This window comes from Crocodylus siamensis, chromosome 8, assembly GCF_052110815.1.
Source record: "Crocodylus siamensis isolate JL-2025a chromosome 8, ASM5211081v1, whole genome shotgun sequence".
Classification (NCBI taxonomy): Eukaryota; Metazoa; Chordata; order Crocodylia; family Crocodylidae; genus Crocodylus; species Crocodylus siamensis.
The window spans coordinates 3746049-3773623 of NC_143402.1; the positions used below are offsets into that span (position 1 = coordinate 3746049).

The following is a 27575-nucleotide window of genomic DNA, read 5'->3' on the forward strand; positions in this document are numbered from 1 at the left end:
AAGAAAGCAGAGCAGCAGATAAGGCAGGGGAGGGGTATTGGAGTGGCACTTGGAGAGGGTGCATGGCTAATTTGTGGCAAGCCTAACACAAAAATTGCTCCTACTGCACTAGAGCAAGCACTGCTGGCAGCTGCTGCTCAAGTGCTTTGTGGTCTGGGAAAGGTTAGATGGTGCTTGAAATGTCGGTGGCCACTGAATGCACCACATCAGGGCTCTGACAGCGACGCCCTGACAGTACCAATGCTGGGGAAGGCTTAGCCCAGGCTTTCCAGTGTAGATGGTCTCTAAGAAGGTCCAGGTTGCCAGCATTACACCTCCCTAGGGAAGTCAGCCAACTTTCAACCCATTCAGTTTGCCAGTTGGAGAGAAAGACTAAATAAATTACCATTTTCACTAGTTCCCTTCTCTGCTCTGCTTGTGTGTTATCTGCCCTGGAGGGTCTGTTCCATACTGTTATAAGTGCTTCCTAAGAGCCCCAAAAGCTCTGTACTGTTCCCAGTACTCACTATTTAGGTGAAGTTTCCTGCCCCAAGAGTAATGCTCCCTTTTCCTCTCCCCCATTCCTGTCTGGGACTAAGGTGCCTTCTCGCCCAGGTGAAGGTGAGATCTTCCATCCACTCTTCTCAGCTCCTCCCATCTGCTAGGATGTAGGGGCTGCCTGCCTTCCTTGCAGATCTGGGTTCCTGTTTGCTGCGTTAGGATACTCGTCATTCTCTCCTCACACTTGAGATGTGCAGCCTGTGTGCTAGGCTGTGTGGTGAATCCTGCATAGGAAGAGGGCAGCTTCTCCTGGTCTGAGACACCAGTGGGACCTTGCTGCTTTGTATGCCAGGAGGTATCTTGCCCTGCACCAGAAGCATGGTTGTAACTAATGATCAGCTCTATCTGACCCCTGTTTCCAGCATGACACATCCCAGTTGTCATAACCCTTGATGGCCACAGTGCACTGCACTTCCAGTGGATGTGCTTTCTTACCCTCTGGATGGAGCACAAGTACTGGAGTTGGTAAAAGCTAGAGTCCTATGGCTTTCCCCAAGCCTCATTTTGCAAAAGTTTGTGCCTCTTTTTTATATACTTTTTTATATTCGATGGTGATCAAACAATCCCTGCGGGGTGTGGGTTCTGCTTTGTGACTGAAAGAAGCCCAAAGAAAAAGCAATCTAGTTGCCATTTTTCATCAGTGCAGTCAGAGAAAAGGGCACAATGATGCCAGGATGAATGGCTGAGTCCCACTGATGTAACAAAGTACAAGAACAGCACTATAGAGTATAGGTGCTATGAAAATAGTTTGGTCTCATGTTCTGGGCCCTGAGGCATCTTTTGATGCCTTTAGATACTGATTTTAAATGGATGGATTCAAAACAGTGACTGTTGGGTATTAAACTTCTTCCCCTTACACAGCTCTCCTGGGCCCCTGCTGGAAATGTTACACAAGCCAGGAAAAGAAAAGGGAACCAGGATGAGCCATATTTCAAGCTGTCATTCAGATGTATGTGAGCTCTGTGTCTGGATGTAGCATCATCCCTCCATAAAATGCTATGCTGGTGCCGCAGCATGCATGTTAATGTGGCTAGAGCAGATGGGATGGTGACCACACTTTTAACCTCCTCTTTTTGTCTTCTATTAGTAGATACTGCTAATATTAGTCTACACTGTTTCAGTAATCATTAAGTTGCTAAGTATACTTAGAAGGATCTCTCTATTATTGTCAGGAAAGCGCCTTCCCGGAGAAACCTGGTCCTGAGAGTCTTTCTTTGGGAAAATGCATATTGATTTCAGTAAGTCAGCCATATTTACATTGGTGTAAAAATGCAAGATGTGAGTCTCATCAGAAGTTCAGAGGATTCATTGTGACCAGTCTTGAAAGGGCCAAAAGCTGCCCTCCTCCCTACACCTGGCCGTGTGAGGTTGGCTTGCAAAATGGAGCTGGTTTCCCAGAAGAGCTTCATGCTTTTTTCTCTGGCTTTGCATCCACTTTTCAGGGAGCTAGGAGGATGGGGGAGTCTTAGTCTTAAGTTACTTCACACTCCTCTTGTCCGATGACCCAGTACGTGCCAAGCAGGGGAGATGACTGGGAAAAAGGACCTATTTTAGTGCAATTCTGCCATCCTTGTCCTGGCAATACTTCAATGGGATTTCTGCAAGAACCTGGATGCCTGGGATCCTGACTCTGCCTTGTTTGCCTCTGATTAAGAGCCCAACTCTATGTGCATTTTAGATCTGCCCCTGGATCCACAAACCATCCCCTCAGCGAGTTCCAAGTAGAATAAGTGTTTCTTAAAGCCCCCATCCTGCAGCTCACGTTTACTTTTATAGAAATAGCACCCTACCAAGGGACTGAACCTATAATGCAACTGTTGCAGCAACTGTCTGCTGCATCAAGAAGGAAATTGGAGAGGCAAGTCCTGGCCTTCAAGGTGCAAATTAATACAGGTTAGTCTGGTGACAGCTGGAAAAGGCAATTATCTTTGTGCACTTTCAGTGTGGTGTTGAGAGGGGCCTGCTGTAACAGTGACCACCTGATGGGGGTGAGGTTTCAGAGGGAGAACAGGTTGGAAAACTGCCTCCAAAGATCAGGGGAGCAGGTTGTGTCTTACACACTCCAGTCTTATGTTAGCAGGACTCCGGTCCTGCCAATGAGGCACCGAGAGCATTGACACCCGAACCTCCCCTATAGTGGCAAGCCCTCGGTTCGGCCAGCACAGTTCCTCTAGCTCTGGCAGGTGGCATCAGGCTTCTTCTACCTATAGACATCCCCATGACTTCCGATGGTTGCCATAGTCCCTTCCGCACTTTGTACACAGGTAACACAGCTGCTAAGTGGAGCTGCCTACAGCACATAGGTATGTGCAGGCTCTGGTGTTTTGACAGAGGCAGCTGCTTTCTGCTGCCCAAGATGTCAGAGGCAAGCGAGCATAGACAAGGCCATGGACCTTGTATCTCCCTTCAGCATCTCTTAGCTTCTGGACAAAGTGGGAGGAAGCGATGTTGCCTGCAGCAGCCTGTGTGTTAGCAGCAGCTCTATGTTATGCTCCTCTTCACCAAGCCCAGTGCTTTACAGTCTTACAGTGAGCCAGGGCCCAGCCAACTCCCATCTCATGGGCTCCCATGGGTTATTGTTGGAAAATGAGTTTGCTGCCGTGTTCTGCTTCAGAGTTTCCTCCACTGTCACTTGCTGCACCACATTCACTGCTGTAACTCACTGCTGCTTCAACAAAGACTTCCCTTACCCAGAAGGAGTGAGTGCTGGGTGGATGGATGCTGGATAAGTCAGTAGAGGGCAGAGTCGTTTTAGCATCTGCTTGAGTGCCATTTGTCATTCAGCTTTGCTTTGCAGGGGGCCTCAGTTGGCAGAATCATTTTCTGAAGCTGGAGAACTTCAGCTTCATGGGCTATTGGCCTCTCAGGCTAAGGATCGATTTTGGCAGAGCAGGTGGCCTGGCAGGGTGAGCTTGCCATACATCTGCTGATCTGGAAAGAACATGTAGGCAGTGGGTTGTTAGCTACAGTTGTGCACCCACTAACACTGCTTGGAGACCCAGTTCCTTAGAAAGGAAGAAAACACCTACGCCAACAGCCCCAAAGCCCTACAACACCAGGGCGAGCACTGCAGCATTTGGGGTTCCTATTAGTGTGTTTATAATATTTTTATCTAGCAGAGGATGGGGATGCTGCATGGTGCTGCACACTGGGTTGTCTTTCACGTGCTCCTGTGATACAGGACATTTTTTGCTGGCTCTGATTGCACTTGGCTTGGGCGCTTGGGTTTGGTTTTCACCGTGCAGGGATTGGATGGGGCACTTTCTGGAGATACTAGTAGGAGGCAGTTTTCCATCTACCCTCATACCAATCCTCCTGTGCAGCAATGCCCTGTTATAGAAACATAGAAAATGAGAGTTGGAGGAGACCTCAGGAAGTCACATTTGGTCTAACCCCCTGCTCAAAGCAGGACTATCCCCTACTACATCATCCTGGCCAAGGCTTTGTCTAGCTAGGTCTTAAAAACCTCCAAGGATGGACAGTCCACCACCTCTCTGGGTAGCCTGTTCCAGTGCTTTACTACGCTCTTTGCGAAAGGGTTTTTCCTAATATCTAATCTCAGCTTGTCTTGCTGCAACTTGAGACCATTACAGTCACACACAGGTACTGGGGCTTGTAGGTAGGAACTAATTTGATCCCCAGGGTTTTCTGTTCTCTTTATCCCTGCTGCCTAAGGACATTCAGCCTGTGAGAGGTGGCTTTCACAAAGGTGTTGACTGTCTTCCTTTCCTCACAAAGTAAATTCTATGTTGTGCACTCCTGGATGTCTTGTGTTCACAGGAGGGTTATTTGTTGGTGTGGTTAAGCAGGGTGAAGCTGAGGGCCTCTGAAAGAACTGCCCAGGACCTAGCACCAGTGCCAGTTTCCCCTCACTGAAACACACTGGACTGTTTTGAGTCTGCCACAGACTCTCTGGATGACCTTTGGCAAAACATTTAATCTCAACTGTGCCTGCAGAAGGAGGGTGAAAAGACTCTTGTCCCTTGTCTGGCATCTGTTTAGATTGTAACCAAAAACTGTCTCTTTCTGGGTGATGGTCTCATGGCTGGAATTAAAGGGCTGTGATCCCAGCTGATGCCTCCAGATACTGCCATAAATATTAGTAAGGGAGACGGGTGGGAGAAATCATTTTGCAGGGAGACTGTCATGATAGGATAGCATTGGGAGCTGGCTAACTCCCTCTGATTCAAAAGATTGCTGAATGTTAAATCCCCTAAGAAGTGATGCACCCAGGTTCACCCAGGTCTGCTGAGATCCAGGCTAAGTCTATACCCTCTGGACCCTCTCGTGGGGGGAGTGGAAAGAACCGTACAGCTGAGGTCGGATCTATTGTGTTAGGTATGGCACAGGCACACAGCCGGTACTTGCTGCAAAGAGTTTGCCGAGGCTGCAGGAGCTACTTGCTTTAAAGCACACTCTGGCCAACCTGGCCCACTCACACACAGCTACCCTGGCGATGCAGCAGCAGATTGGTCCTGAGTGCTCCCCCATGGCTCCTCTCCAGTGTGCTGCAGACAGATGTTGAGAGTAGCTGCAGGGAGGGCTCCCAGAATGGCTTCCCTGCCCCTTCTAGGCTTGGGGTATGCAAGCAGGAGCTGGAGTGTGGAGCATGTTCCAGAGCAGGTGCCCCAACAGCACTGGGGGTATAGTGTACCTCCCCAGAAATACAATGTCTTGCGCTATATTGTTCAGACTAAATGATTGCCTGGACCCTTCTGGCCGGGAACTCTCTGAATGCAGGAAACTGGCAAGAATGTCTGTCTGTATCCTTTCATTTACCACATAGGGTTTTTCTTTTAAATACCTATCAGGGTGGATATGATTGCTTGTGCTTTCTACTGACTGACATGTGCTTTCCCTCTTTCTCCTTTTACCCATTGCAGGGAAAGATCCTCCTTGTTTGCACTTGCAATTGTTCCTAGTGCATAGCAAGCTTGTATTAATCTAATGGGGGATGGCAAGGGAGTGGAGTGACATGCAAGGGCCCAAGGGCTGTATCCTGCTGCTGTCCCAGGTCACAATCCAACAAAGCATTTAAACACAGTCTGAATGGGACCATTCTCCATCTGCTGATTTCCCATTGAAGCTGCAGGATCAGGCCCCACCAGGATGTACTCGGGCTGTTTTCTAGCTTCTGGTCCTGATACTTGCTAGATGCAAAGCATCCCAACTGTTCTTAAGGGCTGGTAAGGTGGGCCTGTGTTGGTTTTGAGTGTGACCCATCACCTCCTGAGGTCCCTTCCAACCCTAATTTTCTATGTTTCTATGGTTCTTAGGAGCTCTTTCTGAAAGCCTGGCCCTGCAGGGCCACACACCTTTGGTCAGCCCTTACCCCTGGGCCCAGCCAGTGCAGAGTAGGTGAAATGCTCCCACCAACAGAGCAAGGGGAAAAGTCCCACCTGGTCGTGTTTGAGACCCACTCAGCGGCAGGGGTGAGTTACCCCGCAGGGCAGTGGGGAGGCAGCCCTTTCATCTCTGCCAGCGCAATTCCAGGTACAGGGATGGGGCTTTGCAGCTGGAAGCAGAGGTTGCAAACTTGGCCTGTTTGCAGTAGGCTCCTAGTGCCCCCCAGACTCAAGGAGGGCTCATCTTGTTGCTCACTCAGCTCTCTCTGTCTTCCCTCGCTCTTCCTAGGGGTTTTGATTTGTTTGTTCCTTCTGCACTGACAAAAAAACACACTCTTCTCTCTTTCAGGAAAGGTTGGGGAGGAGTAGCATGCCTGTGAGAAGCTGGGACCCTCCCCACCCACCCCATGGAGCTGCCTCGTAGGAAGGTGGCGTTGGTGTTTCAGCTGCGCTGGGGGCGTCCTGCGGCTTTTTGTCTTCCACACACCTCCCCTTTTCTTTTGCAACATAAAAGGGCAGAGCCTCCCTGGGCCCTTTCAGTTCACCTTTGATGAGTGCCAGTCTCTGAACATTGTGCTGGGGAAAGCTGCTTTCGGCACTTGCTCAGGGCGCCCAAGCCAGTCGCATTCTTCCACTGTGACTCAGACAACGAGGCTTGTTTAACGTGACCAAGACCGCAGTATCACACTTTTCCAGGGTCTATTTTTAGGAAGCCAGGGAGTAGTGGGCACAGCCACCCCAGTGAGCAGTTTCTAGTGTTGTTTGTGTCTCAGCGGATGCGATGGGATTGGGTTAGGTGTCTCTGTACAGCGGGTTAGCATGACAGCCCCTCATGGCCACAGGTGGCAAGCGTAGCTTTGTGACCGAGTGGCTCAGCTTGTGTTGGCCCACGTTGGTTTTGGTGCTCTTGGGGGCCTTGCATTCTCTTCTCACCCAAGTCAAGCCTTTATTGGAGCTCTTTTTTCTCTGCTTGGGCTTGGGTCAAAAGCTGGTCATTACCCAGGGTGTGTCCCAGTCCTTGCTTCTCCATGTCGTCCAAGCACAAAAAGCAGCACTGAAAAAGCAGATTGCAGCTGCTGGGGTCTAAGGATGGCAGAGAAGAGAGACAGAGGTGCCTTTTTCCAACCTGCGGTATGGAGATGGCAGGGAAGATCACAGCGTTATTTTATGAGGGCGCAGCTGTTGAAAGCCTCCTGTTACTATAGCCCAGTGACATAGTACTGTTCTGCTAGCATTTTGCTCTGTGGTTTTTTTAGTGGCTATGTATTTGACAATGGAGCATCTTGCCAGCACTTCGCCTTGTGTGCTTCTGAAATATGACCAGACTGCAGGTGATGCTGTTATTTGGGCTGTGGATGTACTACTATACAGCTAGACTTCGTGACATCTTTCCTCCCCCTTTACAGGGACACAGCTTATTATTGCTACTGGCGAATGGAGTTACCCCATTAGAGGCCTGCTACAGAACTGAAAGTCTTGGTTTCGGATGCTGCTGAGGACTTTTATGCATGCATATATCTATGTGCACACATTATGTATTTCTGTGTACTAATGATCATTTGCAAGTACAGTTTGTGCATGCAGTTATCACAAAGATGCTATTTTTGTTTTTGTACAGGGCCGTGGACTTCAGAGCCATTCAAAATCACCCTGCCAGGTCTTTTCCTTGTGATTGTAGATAAAGCAAAACTGTCTATAATTAATAAAAATGAGGGGAAAGTCAAGAAGCATTTCTCTGTATGCTGATGATGTTTTTCTGGTTTTTAGCCAGATTTCATAGATTTCATAGACATTAGGGCTGGAAGGGACCTCGGGAGATCATCGAGTCCAGCCCCCTGCCTTGTTCCTGGTTTGCAGAGATCATCCTGAAGCTTAATATTTAGGAAGGCAGAGACTGCATTCAGGTGGCAGTGAGAGAAACCCAGTATAAAGAAGCTACAATTAGGGAAGCGAGAATATCAGTCCAATGATAAGCTCAGACCCGAAATTAAATTTCTCTTTAATATTCCTCTCCATGTAACTAGTTTTACTGCACTCGTAGTCCTTCATGGCTCAAAGCAAAGTCTTCTCTCTTTACTGTGTTGCTCGTAGCCCAGTAAAGTGCAGGGCTCTGGAAAGCATCAGGAGGAGAAGTAGGATATTTCATAAACCTGTTAGCAAGCCCGCAAAATCACACCCTGCCCCCAGCCCACTCCATGGTGAGCAGCAGTTACCTCAGAAGCATTTGTCAGAGCACCAGAGGAGGCTACCGGATATTTTTGTAGTAAACAAAGTGTGTTCTGAGTGTATCTCTGACAATTTGCTGATCAGTGGAAATACCCTAACTAGGTCAATAGGCATCCAGGCGATGGATCACATTTTCCCATTGTGTCACGCGCTAGTTATTAGGCTGCGCCAGTTCCACCGGCTCTTGTTCACAGGTGGGTTTTTGCCCTGGCCCCAGAGATGCTGTCCGAAGGCCGTAGGGGTAAGACCAACCCCATCAGATTCCCACTGGTGGGTTCAAGTTGGACGGACTTCGGCTCCCCTGGGGAGTCCTGCACAATGGGATGTTTCCCAGGGTTTCCCCAGCACCTCTTTCTACTCCCTAGTTGCTCTGAAGACTGTACCGCTGTCCCTAAGAATGGGTGTCCCCTCTGTTATCTCCTCTACATCTTCCTCAGCACCCAGATGACTGCATCCTCCATGTGTGGGGTAGATGGGGAAGCACACAGTATGGGCTTTGGCTTCCTTCAAGGCCTTGAAATTATAGCCGCTCATTCTCATCAGTGCCCTGATCCTATCCCATGTTGGCCTAGGCAGTTGAATGCTCTGGCTGGGCTTAACGGTACTGACAGTGCTGGGCATCAACAACAGTCTCTCTTTCTCGATTCTCCCAGTAGCCGCAAATGTGCCACTTGGACACAGGGAACAAGAGAGCTCCCTGAGATGGAAGAACAGTTGTCAAGCACCACTCAGCTAAAAACCAACAGGGTTTTCTTAGGATGGCTGTGCCCACCCACATCAAAGTTCGCACGAGTCAGCAGCCCTTCCCAGTCAGTGGCATCGAAGGCTGCTGACAGAGCCCAGAGTATTGACGCTGTTCCCACTTCAGCCATAGCAGTTGAAAGGCCTTTCCCGAGCTAGTACCCAGACTCACAGGGGGGCTGAGAGATCCAAGACCCTGCAGCATTCAGAGTTGTCTTGACATCAGCTTTCCTACACACTTAGCCAAATGAGTTGCGGGGTGATGAGCAGAGGGATGACTGATGGGAAGTGATGCTTTCTGGAGCGGTGGCTGCACAGATACATCCGCAAGGGGGCACTGACAAGCCTCTATCAGTTGCCCCAATCTCATATCATCTTTTAGATTTCATTGTTCAAAGTGACTTGAAGCCAAGACTTTCAATAGCGACTAGGGTTTCCCATTCAAGATGTCTGAGAAAGGGGCCCAGTTCTCAGAACGGGCTGAACACTTGTCCTTGCTAGCTCAGTTCCCTTTGAGGTGTTTCAAGAGGGACAGTTGAAAACTGAGGCCGTCCCAGACACCTGGTGCATATCTTCAGCCTTTTGAACATGGTTCTAGAAGATACTGTCTCCTCCTGCCTCTCCACTCCCCTGGAGGCTGCATGTTAAACAGGCCCCCAGTGTTTTAAGGGTTTCCGGTGTTAGTCAAAAGTTCTGCTCATTTCGGTGAAATAGTTGCTAAGTAGCTCTCCAGAAGCAGCTTTCATTTGCAAGTGACAGCCAGGGTTTAGGAATATCTATGCAAAAACTTCAGTGGCTGCTCTTTTCAAAACTCAACAATGTGGTTTCACACATTGTAGACTTAGCTCAGCCTTGACACTGCAGGATTCGGGGAAAGTATTAAGTAAAGGCTGAAGGTAGCAATTTTTTTTTCTCGATTTTAAAGAGTTGCCCTCAATACGAGTGTTCACTTCAGAGGAAACTTTGAAGAAGTTGGGGAAATGTGGGTTGTTACAAATGGTGGACTCATGGGACCAGGAATTAGAAACACATTGGTGTGAATTCTGGATCCACCCTGGTGTCTGTCTACACTGCTTCCCACTGCGCTAGGGAATGCCACCAAGAAACACGCTCTCCCTGCTTCACCCATGCCAAATGCTGCCCACCTGTCACTGAACAATCGTAAGTGCCAGGTGCACACTAGATGGGGGTGGGAGAGGCATTGGGCATGCAATAGGCCATGATAGCGCTACGGTACATTTTTTCTGGCATCACACGTGGAGCAGGAGCTAGAGGGAGAGGCATGGTGTCATGGTGATGCTTCCTAGCCTGGTCGAAAGGCAGTGAAGACATGCCCACAAGCTCCCTCCATGACATGTCACTTTATCTTGCCATGTCTCCACTTCCCACCAGCGGAGAAAGCTCTTTTTGTCTCTTAGGCCTGTCTAAATAGTTAACTTCTTGGGCTTGAGAAATATGAATCCTCAAGTTTTGGAACAAGTCTTTGCAGAGCGCCTAGATCTGGAGTGGTAAAGGGGTTAATTAAGTCAAAAAGGATCATAAATGCTGGTCAGGGAGTACACTCAATGTATGTGTGTGTGTGCATACACTGATTAGGAAGATGGGCCCCTGGACCCCACTGAGCAACATCGCATGGAAGGCAATGGGAGTCTCTTTCTACTGACTCCAGAAGTCTATGCATCAAGCAGTCTATTTTCTGTCATAATGGTAATAATTATGGTATTTGCCATTTTGTGATATCGAAAACTAGCAACAGTCCCTTCCCCGAAACATCGGTGGACCAGACCAGGGACATAGAGAAAACAGGATGTTCTGGGGAATCCAGAGGCGGAGGTGACCCAGGGCTGAGGGCGTGGAGGAGCCTTTTTGCCTCCTATTAATTTTTCAAACTCACTTCCTGCAGCCCTCACAGAGGACAGTGTTGTTCAAGAGGCTCTTGTGTGAAGAATGGGCTGGGGCTTGACTAATAAGGGCAGTGAGGTAATTATCTTCACATAGAAATAATAAAGAAGATACTCTTTTCAAGTTGCTTGTGTGCAAAAGAATCGTGAAAAAAGAGTCTGTTGTGATATTTAGGTTAACATCACCATGTTCACGCACTCCAAGTGCTGTATATGTGCATTATAAGGGGCAGCCCCTACCCTAAAGATGTGATCTAGAGAGACAAGAAGGACAAAAGAAGGATATACACTTCTATTTACTAGTTGTAGGGGGATAACCTGAGACAAAGGACTTGCCCAGGGAAACTGGCAGAGTTCCTGAGTCCCAGCCCTATGCTTTAACCACACAGCCTTCCTGGCTTGTATTTTATTCTGTCAATATTAAGACTTCTGGCACTATTGGTGCACCTTGTTTTGCAGTACTAAATTTAGGAGCAGAGTGGTTTGGTGAGCTGCCCAAGGTCAGAGGCAGAGTTGGTGGCAGAGGTGTTTGTGCTTGTTAGCAGCATTTGCATTTGCAACTCTGAACCACACAGGACAGGATGCTGGAGAGTGGGTGTAGAGCTGAAACAAACGTCAGGCCCATCCTGCAAAGTGCTGAGCATTCCCTGCAAGGTACTGAGCATCTTTTACCCCCAGTGCCCTCAGGCAGAGTGGAGCAGAGCTCAGTTTGCTGCTGGCACCACTGATGCTCACACAGAATCTGACTCTTTTAGCTGAAGTGCAAAAGTCTGATAAATTTATGACATTTAACATAGTCCTTGCAAAACAATTTTAACAAAGACCAAACCCTCTGATTTACATTGTAGACAGCAGGTTCCCATGTTACAGCTAAGCGGGCTTGGCTGTTTGCAACAGGTGCTCTTTATCTCTCTGGACCAGAGCCCCCACACCAATTATGAATACTTGGGACTTTGCTGGATTAGGTCACTGTTACTACAGTGGTGCCAAGAACCTGGCTGAACCCAGAGTCCCAGTGTGCTGGATGTTGTGCAGACAGGTAGGAGGAGGCTGTCTCTGCCTTCAGGAACTTACAGTCTGATTTGACAAGCCAGGTGAAGGAAGGGTTTGTTACCCAGTGTTACAGTTGGGCATCAGAAGCACGGGGAGGTTTGAACCCCCTTCATGAAGTGCATGGCAGGAATAAATGCAGATTTCCCAAGGCCCCAGCTAGTGCGTTAATTGCTACAGTTCCCCTGCCTGCCAGAAGTGACAGGCTTGGCTTTCTCCCTAAGAGGATCAGGCAGTGGACATAAAAATCAGGGTCTGGACACAAAAATCTGTGCTTCAGTAAAGACAGACAGCTTTGGGGTGAAGAGCATGGTCAGTGAGAATACAACTGCACAAGACAGCTGGCCAAAATCCCCTGTTCCTAAGATCCCCTGTTCTTCCCACCTTTCTTGGCCAACCCAAGCATAGTGCCTGGGGAATTTTGCCTGAGCAAGGATTACGGGTTATGCCTCTTGGATCATTGCTTATTTGGGGCTGACTTTCAATGGACTGTCTCTTTTTAAGGACCCATTTCATAGCATTTAGCCAGTATGTGCCAGTGGAAGCAGCTTGGGACATCGTGGTGCAGTTCAGAAGGCTCAAAGAAAGCTAGCTTGAAAAGCAAATAATGGGGAGGAGGTGAAAGCCCCCCAGTTACTGTTATAGTTCTGGTAGCATCAAAAAGCCCCAACAAAGATGGGGACCCCATTGGGCCAGCTACCAAAAAAGCTGGTCCCTTTCCCAAGGTGCTTACCTTCTCATTAGACAAAAGTTGTATCACCACCCCCTTTGTACATGCAGTGAAATGAGATGTAGAGACATTATGTGGCTTGTCCAAAGTCACACAAGGAGTAGGCTATAAAGGCCAGAACTGCACTTCAAGTCAAGTCATTCCTGAGGCTGCTGTGACCATTGGGGCACCTTAGATGCTGTGCATCACTGGTGATTCTTTGGGCAAAGTGAACTGGTCTCTATGTATGGGTGGCTGTTGGTTCACAGGGGGCTCATCTGTCCTTTGACAGGTCTTGCTTTTAGTTCACATACTCGCCTCACCCAGGCTAGCCTAGGTTGGTGTGCCGGTTTAGTTGCTGACAACCTGACCATGGAACCGGCTGTGCTGGTTTACATGGGACCAGAGAGCAGGCCAAGACAGGCCTGGCCTGGCAGAACTGCACTTGCCTCTCTTAATTTCTAGCTTATTGTCATAACTACAAACCCATCCTTCCTCCCTGAGGAAAACAATGCGTTAAAGGCTCTTTTCCCTTGTTCTGAAACAATTAGTGTTTGGCTGTTTCCAACCCTTTTTCCACCTTCACTGAAATTCAATCACTTTACTCATGGATTCGTTTCCCGCGTTTCTTTGAAGTCATCAGCCGTAAAATGTTTGTCCGTGAAAGGAAAAAAAAAAGGGGGTTATGCTCTGGAGTGTTTCGGGGCAAATATGAATACATGGAATAAGAATATTCAACTGACTCTGACAGAACAATAGGAAAAAGCCTGGAAGTGAGCAGCCGAAGAAAGTTTAAGCAACGTTTTTGTTGTGGGAGATGGTAGTGAACAAACCTCCCCACTACGAAGGGTTTTTTCCAGGAAGTGTGGGCTGTGACAATCTTGCATGCCTTAACTATCTTGAGTCGCATGTTACCGAGGACAGTTCTCATGCTGCTCATGACTACAACTTTTGAAGAGGAAGCCTCAGAAACGTGAATACAGAATGAATGAACCTTATACCCCAACGACACCTAGACCTACGAGTACCGGCTCATCAATCACCATGAAAATTTTTATATGCTTTCTTAGTGTATTTATTGTAGCACAGACTATTGGGACTGCACTATTTTGCTTATATTTTCACATGCAGTTGGACAAGGTAAGATTAGTAGTAAGACTGTGTTAACTGGACCAGTACTAAAATGATTTATTTTCAGCACAGAAAAAATTGTTGAACAAAGGTGAATAATGATGCAAAAGCTGTTAATAATTTTCTTATATAGAAGTGGCATGTATCACATACATTTTCTTGTTTGGGTCTTAATCTGCCACTTACTGAAGAAAATATACATGCTTAGATTATATAAAGTTCACAGACTTAAAATTTATACAGAAGATATATTTTGCTAATGAATCATGCAATTAATAAAAGAATTTTGGATCAGCAGAGTGAAGTGTAGATAATATCAAAACAAGTGTATTTGATCCGGTTAAATTCCGAGATGATAGAAAGTACTGCATTCAAGTCAGCGTGAAAACCATGAATGATGAGTCCATGCTCTTTGGGAGTAAATGGATACCTTTTAATTTGTGATAGTATTTTAGACCTAGTTATATTATGATTTATAGTGACACTTAGAAAGAGAGAGTGATGCCAGAAGTGAATTTTTATGTAAAAGTTTTAGAGACAGTTTTACTTTACAACTCTTCTTCATACATTAAGAAAAAAAGAGTAGACTTATTTTTAAATAGACACAATCCAAATGGTTTCATCTTATGCTTCTGAGACTGTTTATTAAAGAATCTGAAATGTAAAAGTTGTTTTCAATGTTGTTGTTGCTCCAGTGGCGAATAAGCCATCTAATGCCACCTTATTTAAAACTAAGTTTTACTCAAACAACAGTGAAGAGATATAACAGGAGAGCCAATTAAAATATATATAGAATCAAATGTATTCAACTTAAACAGTCCAAAAGAATGTTTTTCTTGGTGAAATTTAAAAAAAATGATAATTATTGGTTCACATTTATAATTGAAATGTTAATGAGTTAACAGTGAATGTGGAGTATTCAGGTTGCATGTATGTGAAGTGTAGAACTGGGCTTCAAAAGTGTAAGTGCGAATGGGGTGTTGGCGATAGCCGTGTTGGTCTAAGGATATAGGCAAACAAGGTTATTTGGATAAATGTGATATCTTTTATATTATATCTTTTATTAGACCAATAGTTGGTGTTAATATCACATTTGCCCAAAGAACCTTGTCTACCTAAGTGCAACCGGTGAATTAGTCTGCGAGAATCACAGTGGTACAATGTTCATAGATTGGACTGGTTTGCAGAATCCTTGTTCTCCTCCTGTTGCACCTTTCTGTGCAAGCAGGTCCCATTTGGCACTACCAGTAGTATACCTAAGGGGGTGTCCAGGGCACCATCCCTGGGTGCTGACTGGAGGGGTGAGAGACACAAAAAGAGCAACTATTATGCTTCTGGTCTCGCTGTTGGCAGCCCAGCAGCAGCTGCTGCCCCATGTGCCATCACCATCTATAGGTCACTAAATATCTATTACACCTGCAGACACAATTCAAAGTGAGCACAGGAGTCAAAGTCTGTCCAGTGGATGGAATGACTGGTTACTGCTGCAGCAATGGAAAATGTCACTTTCCCAAAATTAACAGCATCAGCTGGTTTGGTTTTAAAGATGATAATTAGAGGTCGTAGGACGCTTTTAAAAATCTGATTCTACCATTTTATTGTGAACAGCCTGACCTGTAGACTCTCCACTGATGCAGCCCTTAGGGAACCTGCTTGGATTTCAGCAGTTTTAACCCCATTTTTTAAAATTAAATTTGGTGATTTTTTGGAACAAAAAAGTTTCAAAATGAAAAATCATTAAAGTTTAGTTTCTAAACATTACAATGAAATTGTAGAACTTCCATTTTTTTCACATTTTTTGTCTGAATCTATTACAGAATTTGACTGCAGTTCACAACTAATTTTGGTCTCCTTAAAACCATATTTTTTGGCAAATAAACTCTCCACTAAAAAGAATTTGCCCTGTTCTTATTATGAGCCATATCTTTGATTTTACTGGGACAAACTAATTAGAGCAGGTACAGATCTACATGAGTACTGGCCACAGACCAAGCCCTTAATGACTGGTCCAGATTCCTGAGCCGATACCTGTTGTCAAGGTGATGCATGTCCTACCTTTTCAAAGAGGGGAGGAGTGGAATGTAATGTGAATTAATACTAAAGACTTGACAGTAGGTTTCACTTGTTGTTGCACGGTTCAGGTAGAAATATGTTGTGAGGACTAGCTTCCCAGATGTGATGTTAGCAAAATTCCCATTGAAGTGAAAGAGAATTTTGTCTGGGTCTGGACGTCAGGTCATCGAGACATGTGGGATGGGGGGCTTACCCATCTGTGAGTTATCATTTCAGAATAAGGTTTGCCTGTTTTCCTTTGTCACCTGGCCACTCTCCCACTAGCATAACTTTTACCCTTTCTGTCATCTCGCCTGCAGCTGAAAGATGGCATGAGCTTAAATGAAGATTTCTTATTCCTGAAAAGATTACACGAATGTCAGAAACCAAAAGGTGTGGAATCTTCATTACTGGACTGTAAGAAGATTACAGACAGGTTGAAGCATCTCCTAATGAAGGTAAGAGGCTGAGTCTACACAGGTGCACACACCCGTACACAGTCTTACAAGCTGTATTTAAAAAACAACTTTGGTGTGCTTTTACATCCTAGGCCAGATTTCAGTCTTAGTTAAAGGGAAGTTAAATGTAGACTAACTCCTCTGAAGTCAATGGAATTGCTCTTTTGCAACCGTCACTAGAATCTGGAAGCCTGATCCTGCCAGCACAAACTCTACCAATCACACAGTGGAAACAAAGGTATAAGGAAATCCTTGTTTGCACTGGAGCTCAGGAAGTAGCCTAACTGAGGGGAAGCAATCAGGACAGCAGCCCTGGGGGCTGCTTTTGTGAGGGGGTGCAAAAGCAGCAGTTGCCACAGCAGCGTGTCATTGTGCAGCGCATTCAGCACAGCGGGAGCTGGTGCTGCTCAGCCTCTGAGCGCAGGCACTTTCTCTTTAGAACCAAAGCTCCAGAAGGCTGGACTCCGTGTCTCTGATATTAAATATCATGCACAGGAAGCCAAAACACCCAACAAATCATAATTATGATCATCAAGCAGCAAGACAAGTTATCTGTTACGATATCTATAATGCATCATCCTAAAAAGCATAGATAAGATTCTAGGTCACTATGAACCCATTTTCACAACATTTTCTCTTTTCAAAGATTAAAACAAGTTATATCATATAACAAAAATCTCATTGTTTAACAAACAAGGCCCGAGTTCTTCAAAGAGTACACAGAGCTTTGATGACAACTTCCATTGGCTTCTGGGGAGAGCAATAGAGAGAAATGAAGCTGACTGCCAGTTTGTACACCAATCTGGAGAGCAAGCTCCCTGTGTGGACTGATGGCAGGATCTGGCCCTGTGACTAATTCAGTAACCCTGAAAGGCTGATTCTCTGATGTATGCCACCTTGCAAAATCTGACACTTCTACACAGTGGGTGTCAAATGCTAACTAGTTTGATAACAGATAGGATTTTTACACCCACTTTACACAAATGTCAAAGAGTATGTGGGTTGTAAGGCAGGGTAGAGTCAGGCCTGGATGCTGTGGTCATAGTGAGGGCAGAGGTGTAGCATCTCTTGACAGCTTGAAAAGACAGTGTGCTCTGCAAATACAGGAGGGACAGAAGGCAGCAGCTCCTCCAGTTGCAAGGAAACAGAGCATAAGTTGCATGAGAAAATATAATCTGACCCAGGCTCTTGGTTTCACACAGTCCTAGGCTTGCATCAGAAAGTGTAGCACCATTACTTTTAATCAGCATTCCATGGACAGGTTTGAGCTATCTTGTGGTACCAAATGGTTCATAATGGCTGCAAGGATGTGCTTCATCAGATAGTAGTTTGTTGGGTTTTTTTAAAAAAGGGACTTACATAAGCTCTTAAGCAAAGATCATGAACTCAAGTTCGTCAGTGAGTTCCCTCTCCAATTCTCTGTGACTGAAGACAGCCAAACCTAAATTGGTATCAAACCTGGGAGAAGGAGCCCTCAATCTCTGTGTCCCTTGGAATTATTTATCACCTTGTTTACTGTGCTCAAGATATCTAGTGTTTTGATATTCTTGTCTGCCTTAAGTGAAAATCCTTGGGGTATGCACCCCCGGGGACCTGACCTAACCTTCATCAGTCAGTGAGAGTCATTTTTAAAGCTTTGGATCAGAGTCTAGCTGATGAGGTCTATTGTTACTGAACTTGGCCAGCCTCTACAAGTTCCTAATACCCTCTAGGTGTGTAAGAAACGATGGAGTCTGGCATAGCAACAACGTCCGCTGGCCTTCCAGAAAAGCTTTGGTCTGATGATGCACATTTTTTAATTGCCCTGAATACTCTTTTCATATATATATATTTCTTTTTGGTTTGCAAATAAACTTTTTCGGTCAGAGCATCTTAATTATGGAAAACGTGACATCAAAGACTCTTTAAACTGCAAGCTACAAATGGAAAGTCAAAGCTCTGCTGTGCGTATGATATTATCAAAGCTATTTTCACAAGTTATGTAGTTATACATGCCCTGTAACTAAGAGCTCAGGGCCAAATTGTGCCTTCATTTATACTTGCTGAGTTCTGTGTGTCTGCACTGGAAGAAATGAGGGCAGGCAGAATTAGGTCTTAAATAACTGCTGTACCAAAGTAATGAAGATGAGTTCCTGCATTGCAGGAAAGAAAAGATTTCAGCATATGAGATATGAAAATGGGAACCCACTCATTTTCTTCCTTCTCTCTCAAATATTTAACTTCTACCTGTACTACAGAAACACTGAATGTGTATGTAGGTACCAGAATGATCAGAGAGGATTATGTGCAGTAAAAATGTTTATCAAATCCTTTTATTTAGAGCTTGTGAAGATATAATAAGCTTTTATAATGTCAGTCACTTTCAATGGATCTGTATTGGAATCACAGGCATTGCACTACATCTCCGTGTATTATGACTTTCCTTACATGGTAACTCTAAGGCTGGCATTATGATACCTGTGATTATGATACAGGCAGTATACGATGACATGTGTGAGGTGCAGAACATTACTTCAACACTGGCTTTTCAATCAGTGAATCTCTGAATAACTTCTTTTCTACTATCCTTGTTTTAGGAGGACAACACCAAAAAAGACACTGAAACATATGAAAAGCTGAAAGGTATGTTCTAGAAGTTTGGGGCAAACTTTTTGCTACTGGGGAATTAAATCAGCCCAGAGACATACTTTTCTTTGCATCATTGCAAACCAAGGGGGTTGCACAGGGAACTAGATAATGAGATATGCTGCATTTGCGGCCTGACCCATGGCAAAAATCACATTGATCAGCCTTTGGTTTCTAATGGTATTTTAAAGGGTCCAGAGTCCATATCTTAATGTCTTTGTCAACTGTTAGCTTTCATGTATCATTTGAAACAAGGTTAGAGGTTTTGCTTTGCTTATTGCCTAGGTTTTTCAAAGCTATTGTGGCATGATGACAGGAGGCAGAAGAATATCTGACAATAGTCTGGAGAAGGATAAAATATCAGAGGAATAAAAGAGCTTGTACAGAAAGCTGCCAAGTAGGGAATTGCTAGGTCTGCTATCATATAAGCCAGTAATGAACACTATAGTGTTTGGCTGAGTGACTGGCATCTAGGTCTGAGCAGACAGGTTAAGTCAGCACAGGTGTAAGCAGCCACATGTAAAGGCATATCCAAGTTAGTTTCTCCACTGGTGCTACCCCTGCCTGTGACACTAAAACTTCTGGCAGCGAGTCTCACAGTTCCTTGTGTTGCAGTAAGCTGAGCTGGGCTGTGATCCTCGCCTAGTGAAATGTGGGAGAATACGTTTGTCCTTCTGGTCACACAAGAGAGGAGTAGTGTGGGATTATCCACAAATGAGTAGGTTTAATTTATGCCCTCACTGCAAAGGGGTGGGATTTGACCCTCAGGAAAAGTAGAACCTCTAACCCATGTCCTAAGCAGAGTTAACTAGTTTTGAATGAAAGCACCCAAATCTCAGGAGAGAAAGGGTTTTATGTGTAGCTGGGAATGCAGCTCAGACTTATATCAAAGAAAAAACCCGGGCTAACTCTGCAGTGAAGACATACCCAGCCACCCTCATCTTGGGAATGAACATATTCCAGCCTAGCCACAGCTAAGACAGCACCCCACCTTTGAGTGGGATCAGTTTCAATTCCTCTGCTGCCATCCACCTGGGATCTATCTGGCAACTTATCTTCCTCAGCCTTAATCTTCATGGCCCTCTAAAGTCAGGAACATTGTTATTTAGGAACTTATGGCCCACCTTGCATTTGAAATTTGCTGAGACTTCTCCACTGCCGATGTTTAGAAGACATCCTTCAGATGCCTGCAGCAAGACATTCTCTGTAAAAAACACCCATCTTTCTGTGCCTGTCAGAGCATGAGTTTGCATTCAAATACATGCTGCTCCATCAGATTAGCTCTGGTCCTGCAGGGATCTGCTTACTACAGCATGGGAGACTGGGATTGTGTTGGATAGATCAGGCTATGTCAGGGATAAGATATTTTTAATCAGTTCTGGCCCTTGCATCTGTTAACATAATTATAGTGCAATACAACATCTAGTGTGGTCTCAGGTAGAGAACAAGAATTAAAACATCAATTAATCACTGGTTTTGTTTAGTTGCAGATGTCAGGAGGCACCCAGTTGCAGCTCACCTGGCAGGAATTAAGAAGGGCAACAAATCAGTACCAGGTAAGGAAGCTTCCTTCCCAGATCACATTCACAAATGGGGCCATGTATTATATAAATAATGCCATCATGGAGTTTAGTAACACCAAAAACCAAACCTGACAACAGACATTTTTTCTTTGCTCAAGGCTAGTGTTGTTCTATTCTTAAGCATATATTTCCTAGAAATAAAAAAACAGTGCCTGATTTTTAAGGCATATTTTTAGTGAAATGAAAATGGTTTAGTTTTTTCCCCTAATGGAACCAATCTTTCATCTCCCAGCTAAAGTCAAAGGAAGATAAATTGGATCTTGCAATCCTATAACACTCAGGGGTCCTGTTGCAGTTCATACTTTAAAGGGAGGCAGGATGGACTGGCTGTAGAGGAGTGTGTGAGAGAAAGCTGTGGGTGTAATTTTCCTAAAGCTATTTTTGTTTCCCTTTTTAGAAGAAAACTTGCCATGGGCAGAGTGGCATTATTGTAGAATTGCCTCTCTCTCAGCTGTGGGAGAAAAGGTTCAAAACTGCTTAAGTAAAGGGGGGATGGGTAATATGAATCACCATATGTAGACTTCAAAGGAGCTCATGCTGAAGTACAGGAGACAAATATTAATATTCTGCAAACCCTTAGTCACAGGTCAGCTCTTGCAGACCCTGAATGGTTTCAAGAGAGATCTTTATGCTAGCCTTGTCTCCTAAAATTTCCCAGTAGTGATAGCAACAGTTACAGTATTGATTAGACCAAGTTGTGTTGGCTGGTGACTTTCTGTCATCACTAGGCCCATAGATCACCATATAAATCATGATTACTTGGAGCAGGGCTCAGCTGTCTTTTGAAACCACTCAGCTGGGACCATTTTCATTGCCATTTTAGCTGCTTTCACACCAGCAATAAGTTAATTTCCTAGTGTGTCCCTGGCTAAGGTGACAACCTGCAAATGGAAAAAAAAGGGAATTACTCAAATGAGTAAGAGCTTGAAGATGATACCCTCAATCTTGTAAAGATCTCCCCACTTGGGCCTATTTTAATTGACTCTAGAGCAAATACCAGTAAATAGCATTGCTCTTTCCATCTGTGATGCTTCAACTTACTCAGGTTTCAGCTTACCTCAGAGCTCAGCAGCACATGTGGAAAACTTAGATAAAATCACAGAAGTAAGAAAGTCACTGCATGAATGTGCTCCTTAGTGAGATATTTTGTTGAGATTAGAACACAAAGTGAAAACTCATGCAAATTAAATGGTATCCTGGACAGTGGGGGAGAAAAGAAAACCATCCACTGTCCTAGAAATACATAGGTGGTATGCTTTATTCTTTCACTAGTGGATCTTCTTAGGAAGTGATGATGTCTCCAGCCAGCTACCCACGAAATGAATAGGATTTCAGCGAGGGTAGGGTTGGGTAATTGTGTATTACTGAAAGAGCCCAGAGTTCATTCCCTTAAATATTTAATGCTCTGCCTTGCCCATCTAGCTTTAGCACCTGCCATTTGACATCTAGCACACACAAAACAGCCAGCCTGGCACACAGCAGAGATTGGTAGTGGAGGTCTGTGTTTTGCCACAAGACCATTTATGTTTTGTGTGTCGTCAAGCTCTGAGGCACTCGCTGCAAATATAGATTGAAACTTCCAGCCACTTTTTTTTTTTATACATCCTCACTTGGTTCTCACCTCCTTTGGCGACTGGAGGAGCACAAGTGCAGAAGGAGCACGATAGCGAGCACCGCTCATGTGCCAGCGACACATAAAAGTACCAGGCTGAAGAACCTACATTTTTAATATGAAATCATCATTCATTTCAGAGAGGTCCTGATGGCCCTGAGTCAGACCAGTATGCAGCTCCTGTACAAGGCAGTGAGAGTTGTGTTTCAGTATCTGCAATGCACCTTGGACTGTGTGGGCTTCAAAGAACCGATGCCTACTTATGCTAACCTGGTTTTTTGTATTTACTATTTGCAAGGAAACATATTATAGCACGTGTGATGGTGGTGAAATACAGTGCCACCAGGTCAATTAGAGGGAGCAGTCCAGGATTAGAAACCGCACAAAAAAGCCCTTTCTTCCCTTTCCCTGCAGACCAGAGACTGAGGGGCTGCAGACAACCTCTGCTTCAATAAGATGACAATCTAAATGGATGAGAGGGGCACAGGGTGGGAATAATCCCATTGAGGTTAAACTTTCAACTAGTGTTTTTCCTCTTAATGTGATTCCTGACTTGCCAGGCTCAATGGTGATATTTTTCCCTTTGCAGTTTTAGAGTGGAAGACAACTGGGTATGCCCCTACAAACAACTTGATATCCTACAAAGAAGGGAAACTGAAGGTGGAGAAAGCAGGGGTTTATTACATCTATGCCCAAGTCAGCTTCTGCACCAAGCCAGCACCTCAGGCACCATTTACTGTGTATATTTATTTGCACCTGCCTTTGGAATCAGATCGGCTCTTGTTAAATGGACTAAATACACACAGCTCATCAGACTTGTCCTGTGGCCTCCAGTCCACTCATGTGGGAGGAGTATTTGAACTCCGGCAAGGTGACGTGGTATTCGTTAATGTGACAGATTCAACTCTTGTGAACTACAATCATGGAAGCACATACTTTGGTATGTTTAATCTTAACTGAAAGGAGATCTACCGTGAAGAACAGATCTGCAGTTGTCACTGCACAGGAAGCCCTAACGCGACTTTGTTGAACAAAGTGGCTTCTCCTGGTTTCCAATATTTATATTCCCCTGCATCTTTAGTTTTCTCATTTCTAGAGTTGTATATTTTATTATTTATTAATGGGACAGAACAAGCCCTTAGAAGAGAAATGGAAAAAAGTTTGGAGCTGTTATTCTGTGCACTTTGTTCTGTACGTGTCTGTATTATATGTATTTAAGCTTTCAACACTGTGTGTGTTACCATTTGTTTGACAGGGTGGATGTCTCAATTAATGTCATATAAGCTTACTTAGTGGACAGTAATACTGGTGTTTCTTCCCAAATAACATTACATGTCTCAAGGGACTCTTATCAAGATGTATTTTTGTCTCCATCTGCATATAAAATGAGAGTGGAAAAACCTTAAGAGGCTTAGGAACATCTTCTGTGTAAAGCATGCAATCAGCAAAATGCGTTCCTTATGTCGTAGCTGATGATGATGCATGTTTGCCATATAAGCTGGGTTTCATCTGAAGTATTCCTTTTTTCCACCCATAGGCGTGTATAATATGCAATCAGCAGAGTCTCTCGTACCTTTGAACATAACATGGCATTTGCTCAGGCATGCTCGTGCTGGGTGAAATTCAGGCTGTAGTGCAGGGGTAGCACAGACCTCTCAGAACACAGATTTCTTGAGGCCTATGCGGCCATCTGCCCAGTGAACCTCACCCACTAGCCTAGACTGTCCTCCTGCTACTCCTGTGCAGAAAAGGATGTCTCCTACTTCTATACTTCTCCATGCCCCATGAAGGACCCTCCTCCATGACTCCTGGTTCCATGCTAGAAAGAAGGGTGAAAAGGCAGAGGACAGGAATCAGGCACATTTATGCCTTTTCCAGTCCTATGAAAAAATCCAAGTTGTCTCCTTTGTTATATGGAGCGTGCACTCAGTGTCCTGGAGCTACCACAGCCAGGGAGAATGGTAGAATAGCACCACTAAAGCTATAAAACAGGTGTGCAAAAAGAGGGACTCTGTAACCAGGCCCCACAGCATTTTGGATGTGGAAAATATATAGGAAAGTCCTTACTGAAATTTTCTACTCTGGACCCTTAGTCCCATGGGCTTGACTTGGGGAACTCCAGGGTATAAGGACATTTACATAGCACCTTTATCCAGAGATCCCAACTGTTTGAGAGATTTTCTGGGGTATTTCCTTGAGTAGTACATAGTCACGGAAGTAGTTTTGGGGATGTCTGTAGGCTTGTTCAAGCAAGGGTTGTAGGACAGGGCATGAGAGCTTTCACTGAGTAAAGACTATATGAGATTAATTTCTGTATTATACTTGGGTTGCTGGTTCAATTCCAAAGTGTCTCCTCTGGGGTGGAAAGCAGTAGCTTTTAAACATGGATTGTATAAATACCATCATCCTGAAAATATAAGACCTGATTCTTCACCTACTGAAATCAAGGGGAGCTGTGCTCAGACTTTGCCCGTCTAATCTTATAGTAATTTAATGTGTAGTTTGTTGGCTGTTATCTGAAATGCATAACTTTATTAGAGAATGGAGTCAGAGATATGTTCTTGTTTGATGCATTGTATAAAAAATTATTTATTTAACTAAAACTGTATTATATTGATGAACAAAAGGGAGGGAATAACTAAAAGTTGCATTGAAAACTATGAAAAGGTGTGAAAAGACTAAACCTGGTTGTACTTCTGCAATAATACTCGTTGCACATGATTGAATGTTTAAATCTGAAGTGTTAAGGAGGATGTGCTGTGTTGCTTACACACCATGGTGCAACATGGAGGTATTTTGCAGCCTAGCTACAACAGTTGGTCTAGAAATCTGTACACTGTAGTGCTACAAATAACATGCCCTTTATAATTTAACAAATAAAATGTCATTTTATACAGTTTTAACACTGGCTGTATGCTTTTCTTTTCAAATATGAGGTCTGAGTTTGTCACTCTGATGTTGGGATCTGTCACAGGGTCTATTCTGCTGCTTGTCACTGCAATATCCTATAACATATGATGGATTACTATATACAGTTTCCTATCTGCAAAATGCTCTTGAAATATGAGGAGGATTTGTCCTGTCCTCTGTAACTGTACATATATGCATAATATCTAACTTGTGCAGCTATGTAGCCTTTTCCCCTTCCTTTTTTTGTGCAAAATTTTCTTTTCCTACTACAATTATGTTTCCTTTAGCTAGCTTGGATTTGTTGTCAGCCGCAGAGACGTCGTTCTGTGGTTTAACTGGGTGCCAAAACCTCCTACAACATCAGGCTTATTTCACAATGTCTCTTGCTTGATGTTGTAAGGGAACAATTCAATATTTGGGCCCTTTTAATAACTTAATAACAAGGTTCAAATCAATGAGATTTAGGCACCTAAATAGGATCAAGGGCATAGCATATTTTTGTGCATCCAAGTCTTCCTTCGTCTCATACTACACAACCATTAACGTATTATATTAGAGCAATGCATTTATTGTTTGTACTGATACAACACCATTTTAAATATGAATTTCCTGACTAAATCAATAGATCAATAAAAAACACAGTAACCCGCTTCACTACATTGTGAATAATGTATGCATTTAAACCTGAAATCAAAACTAAACCAAATCCAAACCAAATTAAAATGCATGCATCCGTGCTCATCACCTCACAGCCCCTTTGAGTATTTGGCCCGGTTCCTTTTTCCAGCGGCACAAATCCCAAGGTGTGCTTCCAAATCTGGTGGGGTTTTTTGGGGTAATTCGGTAGGGTTTTTTTTAACCTGGCTTCTGGGCAGATATACCAGAGCGTCGCACATTTGTAGTCCAAGCGGCTGGCAGGCTCAGGACCCAGATGGAGCGGGCCACAGGGACTGTGAGGAAATGTGGAGGCCCCAGGAGAAAGGGCACGTGGAGGATGAGGGAGACATGAGGCAGACTTCCAGGCGGCTGAAGCCGGGGGAGAAACACAGAGCGATGGGGAGTGTTGAGGGGGACTGAGGGGCTGCAGACAGTAGGCATGAGGGGAAAGATGGCAGGACAGGGCCTCACCCTGAGGTGGCTGTGAAGGAGGAGGGGGCAGGGGATGCCGATGCCTTCCCAGAAGCAGTATGGGGTAGAAGGACAAGGATAGGAGGATTTTGCCTGTGGATCTAAGGCTGGATGTCGACCCTCTCATATAAATTTGGGGCATGAGGAAAGCTTCAAAAATGAGAAGGAGCCCTCCCTCGTCCTCCACAAACATACATGCTTGCTCCTGCCCCACATTTCGCTCCCACTACACATTTATTTGAGAATATTTTCTCTGTTTTACATAAAATATCACTTTTCTGTGCCCATCTGGTGGGGTAGGCGCCCCTGCGCCACAGAGGGGCAAGATGGATGACACCGGTCCCACAGGCAGCACCACTCCCCTCAGCCGGGAGCCCCGTGAGGAGAGCGGGAGAGGAGAGGATGAGGCCATCCCCGCCAGCAGCGCACTAGTGATATGGGGCAAAAGCCGAATGGGGGAAGGAAGATCGGGGGGAAACTTCAGGGCAACCAGATGATAACTACCCCACCCCATGGGCTCAGTGAAGCCTTCGTCCGCCATATAATTCAACATGGCAGCCATGCCTGAGGGAAACTCACCACAGCCCCGCCACATGCGAGGGACCCGGGACTTTGCAGAGGCCTCAGAGGTGGCCCCCTTCATGCTGCACGCAACTCTTTTGAAGGAGCTTTTCTTTTTATTTGATGGGGAAAGCCATGGCTGGTCAGTGCTTAACGCCATGCCGGCAGCTCTGGAGACCTGCTGCTCTCTTCGGAGCAATGCCGCCAGGGATGCTACCGACTCTTCCCTCAGGCAGGAGCCAGGGCCTCGCTGAGGAAACCATTTTGTCCCGGGCATCTGGGGTAAAGCGGAGACTCCAGCTAAGCCAAGTGCTGGTGGCCTGGAAGTGTTTTGTGGGATTCCTCGGTGGAAACATTATTTTAGTGTGTTTTTTTTATAGGGTCAGAGAAACACAGGAGTAATGTTAGGAGAATAAACGAGTCAGGTGTGAGGAGAGACGTGGCTCAGGATTTCACCAGGGAGTATTAACGGGGTCAAACAAATGCATACCACTCTCAGCACATAGCCCTGGCTTCTCTACATGTCCAGCAATGATTCCTATGCCGCCACGCTGCCCGCTGGTGCGTTCCCCTACTCCTAATGGCACCCAGCGGGCTACCGAGTGGTTTTGGCAGCTAGTGCGAACACCTTCCCCGGGGCAGGCGTCTCAGTGGTGCTGCACCCCGATGGCTTCTACTTTTGCAAACTGAGCGCTGTTTTGAAGGAGGTCATGGTGATGGAGACTGTGGTTGACAGCACAGGGAGGAGCTGTTACTTTCCTCCGCTTGGGAGGATACCCCCTCTGCTTCTGTTTTTTATGCATGGTCGTTCCTGACCTGCCTTTCTCCTCATGCCGTTTAATATTGATCTTGTGGGCCTGGGACAGGTAATCATGTTCTTCACAGGCAGATATCACCAAAGTCACTCTTCTTCTCAAGCACTATAACCCAGATCTGAATGTTATCCGTCTTCACCTGGCTCTTCTACCTGGCATCAGATCTCAAAGGATGCCAGGATCACGAC

The 27575-nt window shown here is 45.2% G+C and overlaps 1 protein-coding gene across 1 annotated transcript; it reads left to right on the forward strand.

The window, feature by feature from the left end:
• The first annotated feature begins 13450 nt into the window (after nt 1-13450).
• On the forward strand, nt 13451-24829 carry CD40LG (CD40 ligand). The gene is made up of 5 exons (XM_090059979.1): nt 13451-13652; nt 16016-16153; nt 18730-18775; nt 20263-20334; nt 22563-24829. The coding sequence occupies exons 1-5, from the start codon at nt 13497-13499 to the stop codon at nt 22931-22933; spliced, it is 783 nt and encodes a 260-aa protein (XP_089916105.1). The 5' UTR covers nt 13451-13496; the 3' UTR covers nt 22934-24829.
• Nucleotides 24830-27575: the final 2746 nt, after the last annotated feature.